At 39.1% G+C, this 16716-nt stretch overlaps 1 protein-coding gene across 2 annotated transcripts; it reads right to left on the reverse strand.

Moving 5' to 3' along the window:
- Positions 1 to 1962: 1962 nt before the first annotated feature.
- Positions 1963 to 16575, reverse strand: hipk3b (homeodomain interacting protein kinase 3b). 2 transcript variants are annotated; one of them, XM_055154463.1, is made up of 14 exons: positions 15774 to 16575; positions 15607 to 15693; positions 15311 to 15495; positions 15100 to 15214; positions 14153 to 14276; positions 13958 to 14061; positions 13765 to 13889; positions 13268 to 13435; positions 12866 to 13195; positions 12644 to 12784; positions 12295 to 12530; positions 10593 to 10641; positions 6582 to 6715; positions 1963 to 6321 (listed from the first exon to the last, which is right to left on the reverse strand). In XM_055154463.1, the coding sequence occupies exons 1-14, from the start codon at positions 15951 to 15953 to the stop codon at positions 5825 to 5827; spliced, it is 2475 nt and encodes an 824-aa protein (XP_055010438.1). In that variant the 5' UTR covers positions 15954 to 16575; the 3' UTR covers positions 1963 to 5824. The 2 variants fall into 2 exon arrangements, with proteins under 2 accessions (XP_055010438.1, XP_055010439.1); XM_055154464.1 differs by lacking the exon at positions 10593 to 10641 and having other exon boundaries at positions 15774 to 16531.
- Between the last annotated feature and the right edge of the window lie 141 nt (positions 16576 to 16716).

Consider the following 16716-nt stretch of genomic DNA (forward strand, 5'->3'; position numbering starts at 1 on the left):
AGAGAGAGATAAAGAGAAGGGGGTGGGGGGGGTGGGGGGGCTAGAGATGCTGTAGCAGTGCATCAGTGAGGTGAGAGTATACTTCACAGTTTGCACACGAGGAAGCTTAGAGAACATGGGCATTTTCAGGTGAACGTACTTTGAAGCCAGATAAAAATGTCATTTTAAATTGGTGAAAAGATTATTATAGTTAGAGTGTACTGGTCAGCCCATAGTCCCATTTGAACAAACCACTGGGTCATTAATGTTGCTGACCCACATGAAACACTGATTGTCCTGTGAATCCGCATATAGCCTGTTAAAATAACTATCCACTGTAAAGGTTGTGGAAAAATAATTCAAGTTTCAGTAAAAATGTGAAAGAATATTAGCTTCTAGAATTTGTTACTGCAGAAAGAAGCCAATCTGTGCAGCATGAGAGCAATGAAACAAAAGAGTTGACAGAGGTGAAAGGAGGTAAACGACTGCAGACACAAAGCATCGTGAAAATGCAGACAACCAGCCAGGACACTCATTCAGAACATTCAGAAAGCTGCACACTGCAATTTTAACCCACAAGCCTTAACGCAGCTCATGGGGCTATTAACGATGGCCTTTCAGCAATGAACAGATTTACAACTTGTTTGTGTCGCTGGAAATAGGTGAGGAAGAATGATAGGTTTCGGTTAATATGTTCAAGTGCATACCCCGCTATTAAGAAGAGAACAAAAATGCAAGCCATTTATCACACCAACGCTATGCTGAATATCAAAACGTAATGCAGCATTAGTGTTTGTCTCGGCCAGTGTCAGTAGAGTGCTTACCCTCTGCAGCCAAAGCACACTGGACAAGAAATGAAAGCATTCCCGCAGACAGCAGCCAGCTCACGGGCTTCCCCGCTGCTCTGACTCGCCACCTGGTTCTCACACATCTCCTCTCCGCTCCAGCATCCGATCTTCCCAGGGAGCATCCACCGCCACGACCAGCACGGCCACTGGGATGACCTGTCCGCACACCACTCCTCACACCGGGAGCCATCTCCAGCGGATGAATTGCTGAACTTTGGCCCGTAAATAATACATTGGATCAGTCTGGGTGCTTCGAGCAGGAATGGCACACAGCGGTTTCGCGGTCTCGTCGCGTCCACGGCTGGCGCGGTGAGAAGCGGCGCTCAGGATAAAATAAAGAATGCTCCTTTAGCGCTCCTCTCTTCCACTTGATCCACCCATCCGCGCGTGGCGCAGGGCGGCGCACAGCACACTTTCTCAAAGCTTTTACATTTAGCAGCTTGTGCTCAAACTCATAGGGCTATCTATGTGAGATCCCCGTGTCCGGATGGCATTCGCTTTCACTGGTCACACGATATTTAGCTTCGGATTTCCAAAGACCGTAGCATACGTATCCTGATGTCTCTGGCCAAAATAGACAAATTAGCATCTGTTAATTGCCCCCCCAAAAAAAAAAAAAAAAAAAAAAAAACAAGAACAGAAGGACGACCTCTACTGGTCTTTTAAGTAACACGCAGCTGATGGAAAAGTGCTTTGTTATTTGGGAAGCGTTTTTATTTTTAGTCAAGCTTTATTCTTGTAAAATGTTGACCTCAACCGGCTCTTTGACACGTGCACGACGCAAGGATAAGCGATTGTTTGTGGACTACAATGCTGATACTAATTCATGGCCACTAGATGGCGATCAAGACTAAATGTACATGGAAGGTTGAAGTTTTATGTGACAATCACAGCAAAATCACAAACTGCCTTCTTTTGTGGATCAACATACACTCTACAGTCTATACTTTTTCTTAGTAAAGCAATAATATATAACTTGAGTTTGTGTGTGTATTTACTATCTTAGTTATTTTTTTATTTTAAACACTGAAGATTAGATGTGCAAATCATGTGTGGGTCAACCAAAAAGTATGTTATAAACTACTGTAGATTTCCTTTTAAGATATACCAAGTATAAAAGAAACCAAGTCTGAAATGTTTGCATCAACAGATTTTTTTTTTAATTCAAAGTGGATTTTAACAATAATACACCATAAAGTCTTATTTTGACACTCACCAAAAGAGTCACCTGGAAAACCCGCTTAATGTGACAAAGTAGAGAAGGCTTGGTCACACCTAAATCACTGAGAACTAGAGGAAACACTATGCAAACTGTAGACATCACATCCATTGAGTTAGTTTTCCCAGTCGTCATACTGTAAATATTGCACAGTGCAATTGCTACATGGCAAACTAGTGTAGCACAAAATAAAAGCTAATGGAACAAAACAAAAAGCCACAAAAATCTACATTTAAACAGTAACAGTTTAGAGTTTATAATCAAGTCTATTTGAGAGCAATCTTAAATGATTCTATAACTTGCAGTATGAGTTAACTCTGAATTGAACACAAATCAGCAGAAAATAACGCAATTTAACTAAATGAACACAGTAGCATTTTACAAATACAGGCCCTGAATTAACATTTGTACACAAAACATAAATGTCCATAAAAGAAAAAAAAAAAGTTTTATCTGTTAAATGTTATGTCATGTAAAGTGTCCATTAGTCAAGAAAGGTTCTGTCCACTTTGCGCTAAACATCTGGGAGAGAAACAACAAAAGGTCTCAAAACATCTCAGCACAGTTCTTATTTGAAGAAGAGGACATCGTCAGCACTTGTCAATTATTCCCCTTAATGAGAGATGAAAACAAAGGGCCTTTTGAAACCTGTTGCTGTTTTCAAACTTTCCTGGTTGACGTTGGAAGGACAGATATATTTGGGAGAGGTTATGCAGATGTGTTGCTGGTGAATAACTGGAGAAACACTGGGAAAGCATGTCACACCCTTATTCAATTCATTCGTTGACTAAACTTTTTTCTTCAGTATGTTCAGTAGATCCATGCAGTTAACAAATGCAGTTAAAAAACAATATCCATATGAGCGAAATATTGCACTTCAATCAACTCCTATAATTTTATTTTTAATCTGTTACTTTCAGTGCTGGGTGTTGAAATGCAATGGAACAAAAAAACGTGGCAAGCATGTTAAATGAAATAATCGATTCTTTAAGAACACTTGGTGGTGCAATGACGGCACAAAAGTATTGCATCTGTTTAGCCAAAGAGACTTTCAAAGATTGAGTGCCATATCATTCAAGTGTAAATGTGTTCGGAGGTTTCGGTGGCAGCTATTTTTAGATTAATACTTCAGTGTTGACACACTAGTAACAGGAGTCATCTTTACATGTTCAATCATTTTTCACCTACTTTAATGTGGCTGTAAAATGCAAATCTGTTTTGACCATAATTATGTAATGGTTGTAAATTCTCATTTTCTTATTCTGAAGGCACAAACGCAGTGCTGCTCACACTGTCCATTTCTGAACGTAGCATGTTACAGTGGCCACAATTCTTGCATTTGATATGAAACACTCATAAAGGGGAGAGCAATAGGAAAACAAGGCAGTTTAACAACAGAGAACAAAAGTAGCATAACATTAAACAGATAAAAAGATTTGCAAGAATCTATTTAACGGTCAAATCAGTATTAAATGACTGGTTAATCATTTCATCTCTTAGGCAATACAAGGTGCTTGCCTGTTTGTATGAAATCTTTGAGTATATCGTTTGTGAGAGGAAAACAATATTAATTCTCCTTGTCCAAAGGGAGATTTTCTGGCATGTCACAGCACTCAGGTACCATATACAAAAAGAGCACAGACTTGAAACAAAAAGGAAAAAAAAGTTAAATCAATCCTGCAAGCTATAGCTTTAGATGTCTACAAAACCCCATTATGAAAACGTACAAAAATTAAGTTACATCAATACATTTGATATGCAGTGATGAGCCCAAAAGGTTAATAAGGATAAAATACTGATGCAAAAACACAGACCCCAAGAAACAACAAACGCAACAGAAGTTCATCATCAGTAATACAGTAGTTACAATGACATTCCAAATAAGAACACGAAACAGAAAAATCAATCACTTAATAATTAGGGACCTATACAAAAATAGCGACGCCAGGTTTAAACTCAGAAATCACCTAATTTCACAGCTATTGAAGTGGCAATTATCATATAGCAGCTTATCTATGATACATTCAAGAAAGAAATGATACGACGTATTAATTGCCCAATAAGCTAGACAAAACCTCTTAATTTCTAAATTAAGTTTTTGTTGTTTTTTATATAACCCCATTTCATGACTACAGTAGAACTGAGGCCGATGCAAACAGAGTAGCTACCTTGCTTTAGGAAATGAAATACAGTCTTTGGTGCTGCACAAGCAACTTCATTTGAAAATAAAGACGACACAATTACACACAAAACTAGCCAACTGAACAGAAAATGCACAAATACATATATTTATAATGGGTGTAACCAACATAAATACATGTGTATATATATCCTCCCTGACGGAATGTAGAAAATAAGCCGTCGACACCAATACGTTTTAAGCATTTAAAAGATATTATCATGTAAAGGGAAAGTTACCTTTGTCACACATGCATAAATGAGAATTGCACACCATTAACTCACACTTTGTCAAGCATCTGTACTTAATAGCCTAGCTCTATAATATATGTTCATATATGTGTCTATATGAAATACTGCATGGTTTGCTCAGGCTTAGAAGATTCCATACGGTGAATTCATTTGCATGTTTCCTTACCTAATCAAAGCCATGCCCACCACACTTCTAAACACCTAAAAACAATGTGAACACATTTAGAACAGAAATATGACGACAAAAAATGAACTAAATTAGATTGTATTGCAGTTTCATCAAACAGTACAAATACTGTTAGTAATAAGAGTTCCACTAAATATAAAGTGATTATCAAATATTAATCAATACTCAGTACTTGCACTTGTACACTAGTTCATTCAGGATGGATCCTAAAACAATTCTAATGAAGGAGCAAGCATTTGCAACAGCAAATCATGCTGTTCTTCTTGAGGAAACAAAGTAATTCACTACACAAGAAAATACACCAACTCCAAACATCAAGTATCGCTATGAGCGATACCTCACATCCATGCAAACTATGCATGGACATATACACAGGTGCATATATATACTCACACATAGGATGCATTGAGTGATTGGAATTTCAAGTGCTGCAGTCCAGTACATTAATATTCATGTTATAGTCATATATAAGTAGTAACATTAACAACCTCAAATATGTAAGGCACTATGGCTGGGGACAGATATACAATGCAGCGAGTCTTGGAACACAATTAGAGCAATGTCTATGCATCTTCCTGTTTACATTTTTGCTCATGCAAGACCACATGCAGCGTGAGGATTAACCCTATTTAAATTGGTTAACTGACTTGACATTGCTAACACCAAAAGACACCAAGAAAGTACAAATACTTTGAAAGCAGTACAACATACACCGTGGACAACATGTGCATTTGTCAACCTAGAGCTAGAGACTGGGATGGCTTTACAAATATGGATGTGTCTTGCACACATAAGAAGGCATTATAGAAAAATAGCTGGGATCAGGGGTGCAAAGTCTAACTATTTCACACCACCCCAATTATTTACCTGTTTTGAAGAGTATTCATATAAGATCCAATGCAAAGGTATATCAAATGTGCAAAACACATTAAGTGTGAGTTTTAATATTCATTCTTTCACTTAGTCATTCATTCGTTATTTCCTTCAGATTTTTTTTTATCATCCACCAGTGAAACTCATGTTTTAAAGCTTGAAGTTCAATACAACCAAGTCTACATGATTCAAAAAATAGCTTGCTATCTTTGTGGTTGTGCCATGGTTTTGTCAGGAAAACCATGTTCTTGTGGTTTATGGGTTGAGATATGCTCAGCTTGTGTAGCCCTATTGTGGTATGAAGGATAATGCAGAGCTCAGATGTAGGGGTACTGGTTTATTTTTGTGGGGCTCAGGGGGAAACTGGCGTAAGCAGGTGAGGCGATATAGGAGTGAGGGGGGAAGAGAGGCTTGAACTGGCCCGGTTGGTGCAAAGTGGGCGATGGCAGCAGCCGGGGGTTTAGTCCCACTGTCACCTGATGGACAATGCCTGCGGGGTGGGAGAGGCCATATGTGGGCTGGAGCACCGGTCGTGAGGCCCCAGGAGAGGCCAGTAAGTGTGCTACTGGTGCAGCTGTAACCAGAGGACCAGACGCAGGGTAGGGCAGGAGTGCGGGCTGGGAGTGAGGGTGAGCGCCAATGTGGGGATGGGGACCAGAGGTGTGGCTGGGGCTGCTGTGGGACAGGGTGAAGGTATGCCCATGTATGGTGGGAGGAATAAAGGCCTGCGGTCTCCGATGAGGAAAGTTGCCATTCCATTCTTGACATGAGCCAAAATGTTGAACCTGCAGAAAGGAAAATAATATGAATTTTAGCCACTAGATGGTAGTGGTTTCCATATGTAGTGTTTAAACTGTGTGCTAAATAATAATACAATTAAGTGAAACGTAGATTACTTATTAGCAACATGTTCATCTGTTGTATCAATTTGTATTTCATATGATTTTTTGCTGTAAAATAATGTATGTGCCAAGACAAAAATTGGTAAGTTTCTAAGTGTAAGTGTAACAATGAAAACCAGTTTTGACATGCTATTTGTGCCCACCTGTCCAAAGCCAATGGGCTGCTGTTGTTGGGTCTGGAATGCGGGGGTTATTTTCTGTGGCCGGTTGAGAAGAGGCGTGGAGTGGTGATGTTGTCGCACTGGAATGCCTCGCCCTTTGGACTGGGATGATGACTCTAAGATTATTACCAAGACCATGTCATGGGAGAGACCAAATAAAAACATGTTAGTGTATGTCTAAGGTAAACTCTTAAAAAAGGCATCTAGAAGCCCACAACAACAGCTAACTTTTACGGTTATATTTGTGCACTAGACATATGGTGCCCAAGGGGGGGCTTGCGGGTCAAACTATAAATTTGATCTGCCATGGGCTGCTGAGATTTATAAGAGATATCCATTTGAATGCAGTTGTGCATTGAGAAGGAAAGAAGAAAATGTGCATCGTTTTTGCACAGTAACTTTTTACATACAAACAATCATGTTTGGCTCTTGGTCTGCTAATACGCTTTTGTCCTGATAAAGTTTCGGCACCTCAGCACAAGACTTTGTAAGCATGCCTGAGTTGTTTGGGGTTTGCAGCATTTAAATATAGCACCATGTGTCCTTCCAATCTGATACCAGCCATTATAAATAGACATGAATGATGGGATAAATGTGAACTATTCCCAAGTCATGACAAAGATTTTCTTGAGATTTGACCTGGAGTTGAACACTGTATTAAAAACTAGGGATGGTCCCATGTGTTGTTTATTTCAAACAATACCAATGTTTTTACATTTGTCTTAATCCTGTGGCAGCTAGACAAAATGATTAGCATACAGATATCCAAATTTAATCTATAGTCCACAAACTGATGTTATGTTATAATATAAATATAAATATAAATATAAATATAAAAAATATAGGATAAACTGGGATTGACACAGACACACAAAGACTGGTACAGCTTAGAAAACATATTGGTGCTAAATATCACATCAGATAACATATCGCCATATTGGACTAATGTCATTATCTGTGACGCCCTCTAATATCACCAATAGAATTGATGATATAATTTTATGATGCATAGGCCTATCACAATAACACATTTTAAAGTGCTATATATATATTGCTGAAAAAATATAGATGATAAACAATAATACTGAAACTAATTTTTGCCCCAGGCACAATAACCCTAAAGCTGTATTACTCCCCAAAAAATAATCTAAATGTATTATTGTAAAGTATATTTAGAATGACACTTATTTAGCTTGTACCTATGATCATAGAAGTAACAGTCATAGGAGTTACTTGTTCGCCCATCAGCTGCAATAAGTAATAAAATCTAATCTCCACTAACAAAGAAAATACAAAAGGGTCAGTCCATATGAAATCAGCTGTCCTCCCCTATGAGTCATCTCAGATTTGGCTGAAAATTTTTCCAAAAATTTCTAAAATCACCAAATGAAAGAATCTCAAATTTTAGCTCAATCCCTTGAGTCGTTCCTGAGTTATGTCCCATTGAAATTTTGGGGCCATGCTCACTTTTTCTGAAGCCTTAATTTATAAGCACGCTTGAGAGACCATAACTTCATAAAAAATAGAGCTAGGAGGCTTGTATTATTTTAGATTCTTGTCCATAGATTCTGAATCTGTTGTCAAAGGTTCAATTACCTTTAATAGCCTTACACACTTGTTATAAGGGAAGACAATTGGAGATTATTTGTGGTACATTGTTTGTGATGGTTTTGTTGGCACAGTAAAAGGCTCGGCTGCAAGGGCCAGTCTTCAGACAACTGACAGCAATCAAATATTGACCGCACTCCAGATGTTTGAGTGGGCTTCACAAAACATAAAGATTGAAGTTTTTTCTAAATACATTACAAACCATGAACTTACTTCCAAACTAGAAGACCGCTACAGCAAGGCAAAGACTGAATGGTACTAGCTCACACCACAGCTTCATTCTGGTGTCAAATGGTAAATTAGAAATGAGAATATATCAAGATCATTTATATACTGAAGTTTCAGTATCTGAAATGCAATATGAGATTGTGCCAGATAGCTCTCTATACCGGCCAGGTCAATACAGTGCATGTGTTTATGACATCAGGTGGTTCATCGGAAATATTTCAGAGCGTTCAGATGAACATGGTGATGTCTATGTGAGATTTATGAATGGAGACAACAGAACCCTCATCTTCTCTTATCCCTCATACTCTGGAACCAGAAATTCAGGGAAGAAGAGCACAAAATTATCACCTTGACACTGCAGATTATGACAGGATCCAAACATTACTTCTGAAGTTCAATAGTAGTTAGGAACACTTAGTGTGCAAAATACCAATACAGATGATCTACCCGTATGTGACAAAAAGGCACCAAAATGGTCATATTTGTCCAGTATGTTGGACAATTTTTTAAAATGTAATTCCTAGCCGTTGAACAAATAACAGACCAGGTTACTGTATTTTGGTAACTTTTGTGTCAGAATCAAATTTTTTCTTGTTAATGTTACTGCCTTCTTGTAATAATTTTGTGCAAAAATAATATACATATGGTGGGACTGAAAGCCATGGTTATAGAGAGAGAGACACAGAGACTTTGTGATTTAACAGGCAATGAGTATTCCAATTGTAATTTGCCTTTGATCAGTTTCCATGAATACTATCTTAACTTTTGTTGCTTTACTTATACATCATGAAAAGCTGTTTCTTTATGAGACAACAAATTATCTTCCTTAAATAAAAATAGAAAAAAATAATGCAAACTAACTTTTTTTTCATAATTCTGTACAGAGTCAATAGTTGAATTTTCTCAAAGGATTAATGACACTTTTCCAAGCAATATACCACAAATAATCTCCAGTTGTCTTCCCTTATAACAAGTAAACAGTGCTTAAGGCTATTAAAGGTAAATGAACCTTTCTAGCTGGTGGAAAAGTACCTAAGCTCCACCAAAAATTACCTGTGACAGCTCATTTTCAAAAATTCCATTTGAAATGAAGGAAGTTAATAGTAGATATTTTATTACTTCTAACTAATTAGAATATGCCAAAGTTTCTGGTAAAAATGTGATCAACATCTAACTATGCCCACATGGGGAACCGAGGGTCAAAAGAAGGGGCTAAAAAGATCACATTAGGTCTGTGATCATATTTGGGACTCTACACCATCCACATGAAAGCTCAGGAAAGTGTGAGGTGGCTGCCAGAAATGGTCATTCTTTCAAATATTCAAGTTCATCAGTTAGTTTGTAAATATCTATTTGGAGTAAATAGATCTTGGACCTCAAAAATTGAAAAAAAAAAAAAATTTGAGCAGCAACCAAATTTGAGATTTTGGGGGACCACAGCGCCCCCCTTAACAAAGATACTCAATATTTGACAACAGATTCAGAATCTATGACCAAGAATCTAAATAATACAACTTTTCAGCTTCCTAGCTCTATTTCTTATGAAGTTATGGTATCTCAAACATGCTTATAAATTAAGGCTTCAGAAAAAGTGAGCATGGCCCCAAAATTTCAACGGGCCATAACTCAGGAACGACTCAAGGGATTGAGCTAAAATTTGAGATTCTTTCATTTGGTGATTTTAGAAATGTTTTGTTTTTTTCAGCCAAATCTGAGATGGCTCATAGGGGAGATTCCTTGAAAAAGGCTCATTTTATACAGACTGACCCAAAAGCAATATATATTTATCCCCAAAAATATTGTCCAACTTTCATATATTGAAAGATATGTGGATATAGTAATTATCTTGGCCTAACTGTCCAAGTAGTTGAACATTAATCTGCAGTTCAACAGTACTGAAGCTACATTCAGCACACTTTAAAACACCAGAAAAACATGCAACAACCTTAAGTGTGACATGTATCATTTGTTCTCGGTTGAAATCTTACATTTCAGTAAGGGACTCATTTTATGGCAGATTATGAATCTTATATCCAATTATATTTCACTCTCACACAGAAAGAACAGAAAGAGGTAGTATAGAGCTAGTGTTGACAGCAAACAGAAATTCACACCAGAGATCTCTGCAAATATGTCAGCCAGGTCAGCCATAATCACCTGTGAGAACCTCTGTAGCCTAATACAGGATAATCCTGGGCCATGTGACCTATAGAGCAGACAGCAGTAGTGACCAGATCTTTGAGCCTACACAGTGCTCTGGGAAATTTTTGACTTTAAGTAAATTACTTATTTATATATACAAAAAAATAATAAAAGGAACACTTTGAAAAGACATCAGATCTCAAAGTGAAAGAAGTATATTGGATGTCTATACAAGTATGGACAGGGCAATGTCTTAAGAAGATAAGGATGACACCTCTTTTAATGGAAATAACATTTTCAGCCTACAGAGGGCTTAATTTTTATAGAAACGCTGAAAATCAAAATGAAAGAATGATGTGGCAGGCTAGTTCATTGTGCCAAAATGTTCTTTTTGCAACTCAAAATGCTCAGTATCTTGTGTGACCCCCACGTGTTTGTATGCACGCTTGACAACATCGTGGCATGCTCCTAATGACACAACGGATGGTGTCTTGTGGGATGTCCTCGCAGATCTGCGTAAGGGAATCACTGAGCTCCTCTAGAGTCTGAGGAGCAACTTGGCAGCATCTGATGGACTCAAACATAATGTCCCAGAAGTTTTCTATCAGGTATAATTCAGATGATTGTGATGGCCATTCAATTGTATCAATCCCTTCATCGTCCAGGTACTGTCTGCAGACTCTTCCCTCTTGAGGCCAGGCACTGTTGCGCATCAGGAGGAACCCAAGACCTGTTGACCAGTGTAGGTTCTGATAATGTTTTTTTTTGACAAATGATTTAATCCTGATACCTAATGGCAGTCAGACTGCCGTTTTCAAGCCAGTAAAAGTCTCCATGGATATGCCTCCCCAGACCATCAGTGACCCACCTCTAAACCGCTCATGCTGAACCATGGTACAGGCAGCAAAGCATTCTCCTTGTCTTCTCCAGAGTGTTTCACATCTATCACAGGTGCTCAGGGTGAACCTGCTCTCATCTGTGAAAAGCACAGGGCACCAGTGGTGGACTCTGGTGTCATCTAGCAAATGCCAATGGAGCTCCACGGTGCTGGGCTGTGAACACAGGGCCCACTACAAGACATGGCACCCTCAAGCCACCCTCATGAAGTCTGTTACTGATAGTTTGAGCAGAGACTGTAGGGCACAGCAATGCTCAACCTGTTCCTCCTTGCACAAAGGAGTAGATATTGGTCCTGCTGATGGGTTGCGGACCTTCTGCAGCCCTATCCAGCTCTCCTTGACAAACTGCTTGTCTTCTGAAATCTCCATATTCTGGAGATTGTGCTGGGAGACACATTAAACCTCCTTTGCAGCATCACATCCGAATCTGCCATCCTGGAGAAGTTGAACAATCTATGCAATTTCTGTAGGGTCAAGGAATGGTCTCATATTCTCAGTAGTGATAATCACTCCAGCCAAAGCCAGCACTAGTGGAAAACCAGCCAAAAGAGACTAAAAGAGAGAAACTTGATGTCCACATGATGTTTTAGGGATTGTCTCATTGTTGCCACTCTAGTGCACCTGATGTTCATCTCCATTAAAAGAGGTTTCATCCTTTTGTTCCTAAGACATGTCCATATTTGTATAGATATCCAACTTTTTTTCACATTGAGATCTGATGTATTTTCAAAGTGTTCCTTAAATTTTTTTGAGCAGTATATTACAGATGTGATAAATAAAATAAACAACATAAATAATGCTGTTAACTAAATACCTACCCATGTTAGAGGATGTGTTGTTGTTCTGTATTCTCATCGGCGGCACAGCAACAGTACGAATTTGTGGCTTACAGGGTTCGGTTTCTGGGGCAACACAAGCGACGCGTGGCTCACAGTTTTGGTTGGTGTCAGCAATGAAGCTCTCCTCAGGAAAGGGACTGTTTGTATGACCAGTATCAGAGGTGGGTGTGCTGTCCACTGTGTCACAACCACTCTCCTGTTCATCTTCAGACATACTACAATAAAAACAAAAGACACATTTTAGTTGATGAATATGTCTTTTTCTGGGTGCACTCTTTGCTTATTATCTTAATGTGTTTGCATCAGATGCAGGTGTAGAGCTACATGCCTGTTTGAATGTTTGCTGGGAGACACACTGGACTGGGCTGATGAACTCGTGCTGAGTGTGCTGTCGGGACTACTGAGAGAGCACACCCTCTCCATATCCACTGTACTTTGACATGCCTCACAGTCTGTGTTACCTTCACAGCTGTATTGACAAAGGAGATCAACCATTTTCAATATGCAGATTTATACAGAAGTAGCAGTCTTCTGTGAAATGAGTACTTACTCTCCCACTGAGTGCCTCTGCGTGTTGTCCTCTTCGTCGCTGCTGATGCTGATGATGCTGACCGTGGGGCTGGTCAGGTCAGACATGACCACGGCTGGTCTCTGCTCATGAGACACTGAGTGCTCTGCACAGGCTGGCTCCACGTTACAGCAGGCGTCCTCATGGTGCTCTCCCTGTGCTCCATCAGGCTTCTCTCCAGCAGGATGCCCTTCAACCACACATCTAGACTCTTCTTCCTCTACCTCTTGGACATTCTTTGCTGTATCGGCCATCTTTGGGGACTGGCATTCAATATTTTGGATGTTTGCATTTTGGGAATAGTGGCTACCTCTGTCAAATAAAAGAAAGTGTTACACTTTATTTGAACTCTGCATTAAATATACCAGAATGTATGTTTCTTACCTATTACCACAGGGCTTTGATCTTTTGTTGGCAGCAGGTTGTGGCCACACCACATGTGCTATGCCGATGTTGATTGGCTGGTGGGTGGACATTGTCATTTGGTTGGCTAAGAATGGCTGAGAGTGGGCAATCATGGAGCTGTAGTGGTTGCCATGGGGACGCACTTTTCTGATTCAAGAAAAGAGAAAACAGTGAGCCAAAAGCCTTCAGCAGGATTACAGACAAAATGGTCCCTGTCAGCGATCCCAAAGGACACAGATGACTCATCAGTCATTAATATTCTGAAGAGCAGGCACAGATTGGAGCAGCCAAGCTATGAGTGCAGAGCATATCTTATATCAGAGCAAACAAAACGCATAAATACTGTAAACAATCTAGCAGACCTTTGCTTGCATTGTGAAAGTAAAAAAGACAATAAGCAGACAATTCTAACAATGTCTAGCACAATCCATGTCTAACACAATGTCTAACACAGATAGAGTCCTGTGATGGCTTACCCCCATTCTCCCAGTCGCTGTGACCCAGCTACAGAGTCAGAGGCCAAAGAGCTTGGTGGGGGAGGTACCGATGTCACCTGCTGCCATGTGGGCACCAAGAGCTGCTGAGCACGGTTGGACCAGGCCTAAGAAAAGTGCACATACTTTAATGATCTGAGATTCAATATAATATACAGCATTAAATCCAATTTACCTGTGTAATGACACCAGGTCGGATTTGTAATGGCTGAATTGGGGGTGCCTGAGTGACAAGAGGCACAGAAGCTTCCATTCGAACAGGATAACCTGTTGGCTTAGCTGTGTTTGGGTGTATTGGGAAGAATATTTAAAAAGGGATTTTAAAAACACTGCCCTAACAAAATAATAGAAACATACGTTTATGACTTACCTTGGATGGTTGGTGGACAAAGGATAAGAGCCTGCTGAAAGGAGTCATTACAACCAAACTGTCCATTTCCTGTTTGGAGTGGAATCCCAGGATGTAAAACTGAAGGAGCAGACGGAGTCAACCCCTAAACAGAAATACAAACAAATACAAAGTTCACAGATTTGTACATATTAAATTACTAAACAGCCAGCTAAAGGCAGTGTGTTTTTATGATTTTATTTAACAAAAAGGACATGAGAAAACTCATAACAGACAAAGTGAATTATCCAAATGTACATAGTAAAACCATGTTAAATCAAATGTGCAACTGTCCAGATGCCTTATCAAATTAACAGGAAGAACTATGAATGTATCTACATGTCTTTTGTCACACCTGAAAAGGTTAAAGACAAGACATTTTATGGTTCTTGGTTCCCTATGGAGATTTGCATGGCTGTGGACCTATTCCTATATTTTAATAATAATTTTAATAGATCCATGGCCTTATCTCTTAAAATGAGCCGTAGCCACAGGGGTGTTATAGTGGCTCACATAACTTAGGTGGGAAGCTTTCAAAATGTGTTCGAGAAGGTTTTGGTCACTTAGATTCTAAAATGTGAAGTTATTCTATAACAGCTTTGCAGAGGTAGAAATGGGATTCTGCACATAAAAGCTACAAACTGATTCTAATATCTTCATTGCTATAATCAGAGATAATTTTTCTGCTCTTCTTAGCACACTGGCTTTTAGGGACATCTCTGCCAAAAAAAGGTCACCTGCTTTTTCCTCCTCAGCAACAACAATGCTTTGCTCTGTTGCCATGACCTCAGCAATATGACGTGATGTGGTTGTCATGACAGCAGAGGCAAGATGCAATAAGCCAGGCAAATCAGAATACGGGAATGCAATAAAGACCGAACTAGGTGCTCTATCTGCGCTATCAATCAGAGAGAGAGTGTGAGGCTTACTTGTGGGTGAATACCGGTCAGCTTGGGTCTCATGAAAGAACCTTTATTCCTGTTTAAGTCGTATGCACCAGGACGACTCCAGCAGATATCCATGATATGAAAACATGATTTTACACTGTGAGAAGAAAACAAGAATGTCAGCTCTTGCCAAAATATGTAACAATGACATATTACACAAATTATTAGATAACTAAACAAACTGATCACTAACTGGTTGCTATGGGGAAAGTCAAGCAGGTGTTGCATTGTTACAAAAGGGTGGGTCAGGGCTTCAGCAGGGACAATCCTTTCCTCAGCATCGATCAACAGCATCTTTTTCAGTAAGTTTACAAACTCCCGACGATCCGTCTTCTCTGCCAGCAGGTCACTACCTTCCAGATTCATCACCAAGTTCACCTGCAACAAATGTGATCATTACTCTCAAACTTGGAGCAAATTATTAAACATGATGTCTTATTAAAACTGCTCATATTCATAGCAATTCACTCTGGACAGATCTGGACTTACATGCGCTATGTCATCTAAACAACTGAAGATGTACTTTCTGGCTTCCTTTGATTTCATTCCTGTCTCAGTCTCATGCTCATCTGTAGACTACAATGACAACAAAGTTTCTGGTGAGGTCCATAAAGAAAAGGTTCAATGATTATAATGAGTGTGTACACATGTTTTACCTTCAGTCTCCATGCTGCATAAGGGGAGTCTGATTCCTTGCAAAAGAACCGCACAGTCTTTGTCCCCGTGTTTAGTAAGTGCTCCCCAGGCAAGCCTTGTGTCTGAGAGATGTAGCGAATCTGAACAAAAAGACGTACAGGTAAACACAGATGAGTAAAGGACATGAAACTGATGGCCATACACTGATAGATATGTGTACTTAATGCATCTTATCAAAATGCATGTAACAGTGGTCTCTGTATATTGATATCTGGCTTTGTTCCATGGGACTTAAAGACATAGATATTATAATATTTAAGAAAAGGGAATTCAGTGAAAAAAAAACGTGATGTCAATCCCACCACAGTGCAAAGAAAACCACTATTAGACTTAGCACAGTACACAAGGGTGAAGTACAATCCTGTGACTTTTGAACACAAAGCACATTTTGGCAGAGCAATTACAAGAGAGGGGCGGGGAAAGCATTTCTAGAATAAGTATAAAGTTTATCTTTGATGTGTTTAGAATCTGAGTGCAACTAAACAGCATGCTAAAATATGTGTAGATGCGAGTGGATACAGTTTATGCCACTGGGAAATCCCTGATTTTCTTGGAAGGACTGGCTCAACTGAAATGTGACTAAACAGTTAACTGGTGGCATGCCTCTGCCTGAAGCATAGAGTGCTTTAGGACAGTGAAACATGACCACCACAGACTGTAGAAATATCACTTCAGTTTTTGTTTTACATTTGTATAACTGTTTAGGTAACATTGAAGTCTTAGTCTTTTACCAAAAAATCTAGCTGGTTTTAAATACATTTAAATCAAATTATACGGTAGTAATTCACAGCAGCTATAATCAAGCACTTACACTCTTTGTTGGAAAAAAGCACTAATGTTTGAACAGCTGAAGTTGATAGATAAAAAAGTGTCTAAGTAAATGTAAAAGGAGCAATATTAGTC

This window comes from Boleophthalmus pectinirostris, unplaced genomic scaffold (genome assembly GCF_026225935.1).
Source record: "Boleophthalmus pectinirostris isolate CB_2022bp ecotype Guang Dong unplaced genomic scaffold, ASM2622593v1 HiC_scaffold_19, whole genome shotgun sequence".
Lineage (NCBI taxonomy): Eukaryota > Metazoa > Chordata > Actinopteri > Gobiiformes > Gobiidae > Boleophthalmus > Boleophthalmus pectinirostris.